The following is a 6,299-nucleotide window of genomic DNA, read 5'->3' on the forward strand; positions in this document are numbered from 1 at the left end:
TTTTTAATTTAAAACATTTTATTTATTATTTTTATTTTAGCAATGCCGCAGAGGGCTTTGGATTCCCCTGGAACTGGAGTTAAGGATGGTTCGTAGCCACCATGTGGGTGCTGGGAATCAAACCTGGGTCCTCTACAAGAGCAGTCAGTGCTCTTAACTATTGAGCCATCTCTCCAGCCCCTTATTTATTATTTTTTATGTGTATGAGTATTGTGCCTTCATGTAAGTGCATGTATGTAGTGCAGTACCTGTGCAAAGTGTATAAATCCTATGTGCACTGCTTGGTGACTTATCACAAGTATTTTTACTCCTATATGACTGTCCCCTATGTCAAGATACAGATCCAATAAACTTTAAAGTTCTTTGGATTAAGCATAGGCAGGAGAGAGTATTTTATGAGAGTCATGTGCTTACAGATTCCTCTTTGACTCAGAAAAATGCCTTTCTTTAAACAATTATTTTTTGTTATCGTTTATTTTGTGTGGGAATGTGCGTGTGTTTGTTCCATGGCATACATGCCACAGCATTCATGTGGAGGTCAGAGGACAACTTTCAAGAGTTGGTTCTCTCCTTTCCACCATGTGGGCTCCAGGAATGGAACTCAGGTTGTCAGGCTTGGTGACAGGTGCCGTGACCCACTGACCCATCTCCCTGGCTTTTTCTTTTTAAAGATGTTTTCATATGCTAGACTATCTCATAAGATTGTTATATTTTTTCTGAAATGTGCGCGTTCTTATAATAATGGGATTCAAATTATTTATTTGATATTAGGAATACAGTTGGACAGAGTAAACATAAAGTTACAAGTGATCGAGTGGTGAATTCAGGGCTGATTTTTGAAGATAAACCAAAACCTTCCAAGCAGTCACTTCAGTCTTATCAAGAAGCTTTGCAGCAGCAGGTACCCATTCACTCATTTTATACTGACTATCCAGCTTATAGCACAGTAGTCTCTCAGACCTCAGTGTGGTGAACAGGAAAAAAGTAAATGGGTAATATGGTAAGTTTTGAAGTAGATACCCTGGAATTCTTAGGAAGCATAGAATAGGATTGTCTGGGGGCAATTGGGAAGGTTTCATATGATTGTTGATATTTAAACTGCATATGTTAATAGGCATTCCTGGTATATTCAGGGAGTGGAATTGGTTTGGGGGAAGAGGCTGTAGCATTAGATTGTGTGGATTATGAAGGACTAGCTTATAAGCAGACTCAATTTTATCTTGTAAGAAAACTGAAGCCAAGAATAGTAAAATGATTAGTTGATATGAGCAGATCTAGCTTTTAGGACGAAGCTGTTTATTATCTGGACAATTGGAAAAAGAAATTTAAGCAGAAAAATCATTTTTATTTCTCTATGTCCTTTATTTATTCACTTTCTTATTTGTGTGTGTAGGCTCCTTGATTCTCCGGTGTGTATATGGAAGTCAGAGGATAACTTGTAGGAGTTGTTTCTCTCCTTTTACCTTGTAGGTTTCAGGAATCACCTCAGGTTGTCAGCTCGATTTTTTTTTTTTTTTTAAATCTTCTGAGCCATCTTGCTGGTTTAGTGACCTATTAATAGTTTCAGCCAAGAGGTGATAAGACCCTGATCCATATGGAGAAAAAGGGAGGATATCCAAGACACAGTTCTGTTTCATGGCCAGAACATCTATACAGGGATAAGAAAAAAACAGAAGACTTGAACATGATTCCAAGTGTTCAAATCAAGGAGACTTAGATCACAAACCAATAAGGAATACATTTTTAAGAAAGACAGTGGGTTCTGTTGTTTTTTATGTTGTTTAAAGTCAGTTTACTTAAGAGTAACTTTTGGGGGGTTGGGAAGTGGGAATCACCCTGAGAAGGTTCATAGTATTGATACATATCTAAATTAAAGTACTTTTCTGTAAAATTCCAACTAAATTTCTTTATAAAATACTATTTTTGTTGTTTCGTATTTTGTTTTTTTGAGACAGGGTCTCATATATACCAGGTTGGCCTTGAACTCATTGTGTAGTCAAGAGTGACCTTGAACTTCTGACCTCCTACTTTTACCTCCTGAGTGTTGGGATTACAGGCAGTACCCAGTTTTATGTGGCATAAAGGATTGATCCAAGGATGTCCTGCATGCTAGACAAGTGCTCTACCAGCTGAGATAGACCCTTAGCTCCTTGTATAATATATATATTTTAAAAATATTTTATTTACTATTTTTATTTTATGTATATGAATGTATTGCCTGCATGTATGTAAGTGCACCCATGTTGTGCAGTGCCCCTGGAGGTCAAAACATGGTGTTGGATCCCCTGGAACAGGAGTATAGCTGCTAGCCACCATATAGGTGCTAGGAATTGAAGCTAGGTCCTCTGGAAGAGCAGCCAGTGCTCTTAACCACAGAGCCATCTCTTCAGTCCAATTTTTAATGTAACTTCTATATGGGAAAACTTCTAGAGAGGTAGATTTTTAAAAAAAATTATAGAATTATTATAAATTTTTGTATGAGGGATTCTCCAGATACAAGACTGAATTTTGAAATTTGGAATATGGTTTTGAATGAACATATTAAAAATATCAGTGATAGCCAGATGTGTGGTGTTCGCCTTTAATCCCAGCACTTGGGAGGCAGAGGTGGACAGATCGCTGTGAGTTCAAGGCCAGCCTGGTCTACATAGTGAGATCCAGACCATTTCAGGCTACAGGGAGACCCTGTCTCAAAGTCTCAAAAAAAGAAAAAAAAAATCACTGATAAAGCTCATTTTCCCAATTTAAGAAGTTAGTTTTTTTGGTGCGTATGGTACTGGGATTGAACCCAAGGCCTTGCACATGCCAGGCCAACACTGTACTGGCTAAGGTGTATACCTGACCTGAGAAGTCTTATTCTACATGTGTGATAACATCTCAGGTTGCAGTGGAGTAAAAGAGTGTCTTAATTTCCCTTGCATAAGGCTTTGAGTTAAAGACTTCCTTTAAAAAAGGGGGGCTGGCGGGGTTGGGGATTTAGCTCAGTGGTAGAGCGCTTGCCTAACAAGCACAAGGCCCTGGGTTCGGTCCTCAGCTCTGAAAAAAAAAAAAAAGACAAAAAAGGGGGGCTGGAGAGATGACTCAGTGGTTAAGAGCACTGGCAGCTCTTGCAGAGGACTAAGATTGATTCCCAGCGCTCACATGGCAGCTAACAACTGTCCTTAACTCCAGTTCCAGGGAAATTTGATGCCCTCTTCTGACCTCCACAGGTGCTGCATGCCACAAGTGCACTTACATATATGTGGGCAATATGCTCATGCACATACAATAAAAATAATAATATAAAATATTAAAAAAGACTTCTTAAAAATATAGAATCTTGTTCATTTCCTCTCCTTATATCCGTGGAGAGCGATCTTGTGCTTATACTTGGTGATAAGAATATATTAATTTCATGTGCTTTTATAAAACTACTTAGAGCAGAATAGCATGCCCCCCCCAAACCTTCAAACCTTCACCCTCTGAATTCTGGAAATAGACTTTGTTCAGCCAGTACAGTCTGATGAGGCAGAGAGTGGACTTTGTGACTTGGAAGTTCCAATGAAAGAGTAGATGAGAAAGAAAAATAGGGAGAACCCAGGGGACTGGTGAGTTAGAAAGGGAATGCTCAGATGGAAGTGGGGAGAGAAGGGGCAATTGGTTGGGTCTCAAGTGACTCTACTGCCTGGGAAGGTTTCTGGTGACATGATGGGAGGAACAGCAGTTGTATATTCCAGCCATTCAAATAGTTTTTTAGTTTAGTCTTACTGTGATTTTTAACTTTATAGGGAAGTTTACTGAAAAAAAAACTCTACAGCTTACTTTTCCAACCAGAAAAATAAAATAATAGTAATGCTTGTCTCAGCCTACTAGTCCACACTTACTCTAAGTATATCTTATGCTGTCAAGATTCGGGAAAGAGAAGCAAGAAGGAAGAAAGAGCGTGAAGAAAAAGAAGAATATGAAGCTAAATTGGAAGCTGAAATGCGAATTTACAACCCTTGGGGGAAAGGTGGAGGTGGTGCTCCTCTCAGAGATGCCAAAGGAGATCTGATAAGTATGCTGCTTCTGTGAGCTTGTTTTTAAGGTGGATTTATTTCCAACATTTTAGAAGAGGAGAGTAGAAAGAGGTGGGAATCATAGACTGTTTAATGAGATTTTTGTTACCTGAGCTTAATACAAAGGAAGTATTTTGATTATAAATACAGTAGTGGTTAGAAAGCCTTTCTTGTGCAGAATATTGCAGATTTTCCATTCTTTGATGATAGTAAGAACTGCAGAGAAGAGTTAATTGGTGCTTATCCAAACTAGCACTTAGAATATTTTCTTGCTTTTTAATAAAAGCGCATAATGTAAGACTAATAAATAGCTAGAGTAGTTTAAGAAGAGATCTGGGATTTTTTTTTTTTTTTTTGTCTTTTTGAAGCAGGGTCTCCCTGTAGCCCCAATTCTCCTAGAACTCACTATGTAGACCAGGCTGGCCTTGAACTCACAGAGATCTGCCTGCCTCTGCCTCCCAAGTGCTGGGACTATAGGGGTGCACTACCACGCCTGGCTTTGAGATCTGTTTTTAATTCATTTATGGGGTATACTTGCTCAATTCATAGTCTCCTTTAGGGGGAAAAAGACTTGATCTGAGAACTTTCTGACAGGTTGCAGAGTTATGTTCCTATATTTTAAAATAATAATTAAAAAAATTTATTTTATGTGTATGTGTATTTTGCCTGTATGTATATAAGTCCACTACATGCATGCAGTTACTGCAGAAGCCAGATGATGATGCTGGCTCCCTTGGAACTGGAGTTACTGATGGTTGTTAGCCACCATGTAACTGCAGGGAACTGAACCCTAGTCCTCTGCAAGAGCAGCCAGTGCTCTTAACCACTGAGTTTTCTTTCTAGCCCCATGTTCATTTATCTTTTTGTTATGTGCTCTTAACATTTTTTTTGATTTAGTAAGCACACAAACACTAAAAAATTATTATATACTATTTGAGATAGTTTTTGACTAGCTTGTCACTAAGTAGAATAAAAGTAGAATAAATATAATGGGATTTGGAAAATTGTTTTAGTTAGAAATGAGATAGAAATGATAAAGGATGAAAAGGATATATTAAAATGCTAAAAATGTAGATTTCATGTTGTTAAGTGGTGGACATCAATCAAAAGATTGATAGATACTGAATAATCAGAATTCTTGTGAATTATGCCTTTTATTCTTTGAATATATATATATATTTAAACTTTATTTTTTTTATTTTATTGTATTCATGTATTGCCTGGTAAGTGCACCTGTGTCGTGCAATGCCCGCAGAGGTCAGAAGAGGCTGTTGGATCCCCTGGGACTGGAGTTACGGACATTAGCTGCCATGTGGGTGCTGGGATTCGAACCCAGGTCTTCTGCAAGAACAACCAGTGTTCTTAACTGTTGAGCCATCACTTCAGCCCCTGAATATATTTTAAGATATACTTGAACTCACTTAAATTAGTAAGACAACTTTTCCTTCAAATAATTTGTTCCTTTTTATATCATTACTTCATAAATACTTCTTCATGGGTTTAGAAGACTAGAACTCTTGTTTTTACTTTTATTTTATTTAAAACAATTTTTTAAAAATTTATTTTTTATGTGTATGCATATATTGCCTGTGTGTAGGTAAGTGCACCTGTGTCGTGCAATGTCTGCAGAGGACAGAAGAGGCTATTGGATCCCCTGGAACTGGAGCTATGGACAGTTGTTAGCTGCCATGTGGGTGCTGGGATTCGAACCCGGGTGTTCTGCAAGAACAACCAGTGTTCTTAAGAGGATTTTAACATCAATTTGGCTCAAAGTTTAGGTTTCATTGTGCCCAGGAGGAGGACATGGGATAAGTGTATTACTAGTTGTAACTAAAGGAAATCTCAGTCATGAATTGTTAGAAATATATTACATACCATAAGAGAGACCCTTCAGTGGATGAAACACTGGGAGTAGAGTAATTCCCCAGGACTTTTCAGGACAGTTCTAAACAATGTAAATATGATAAAATATGATATTCTTTAAAAAAATATTTTTTTATTATTTAAAGGAAATCTGAATTGTTAGAAATATATTACATACCATAAGAGAGACCCTTCAGTGGATGAAACACTGGGAGTAGAGTAATTCCCCAGGACTTTTCAGGACAGTTCTAAACAATGTAAATATGATAAAAGATAAAATTCTTTAAAAAAATATTTTTTTATTATTTTGATTTTATGTGTATGAGTATTGCCTCTGTGTGTGTAAGTGCACCCATGTCATGCATTTCTCACTGAGGTCAGAAGAAGGCTCAATGGATA

The 6,299-nt window shown here is 37.5% G+C and overlaps 1 protein-coding gene across 7 annotated transcripts in view; it reads left to right on the plus strand.

The window, feature by feature from the left end:
* Cspp1 (centrosome and spindle pole associated protein 1) overlaps nt 1-6,299 on the plus strand; it is a 137,805-nt gene that overhangs the window by 65,644 nt on the left and 65,862 nt on the right. For all 7 annotated transcript variants that reach the window (XR_003847255.1, XM_029557006.1, XM_029557007.1 and 4 more), the window contains 2 exons: nt 772-901; nt 3,889-4,036. Coding sequence is in view for 6 of the 7 variants with exons in the window: in XM_029557006.1 (XP_029412866.1) it covers nt 772-901; nt 3,889-4,036 (278 nt within the window). In the remaining variant the exon portion in view is untranslated. The remainder of the gene's footprint in view (nt 1-771; nt 902-3,888; nt 4,037-6,299) is intronic.

This window comes from Nannospalax galili, unplaced genomic scaffold (genome assembly GCF_000622305.1).
Source record: "Nannospalax galili isolate Female #2095 unplaced genomic scaffold, S.galili_v1.0 scaffold247, whole genome shotgun sequence".
Taxonomy (NCBI): Eukaryota; Metazoa; Chordata; class Mammalia; order Rodentia; family Spalacidae; genus Nannospalax; species Nannospalax galili.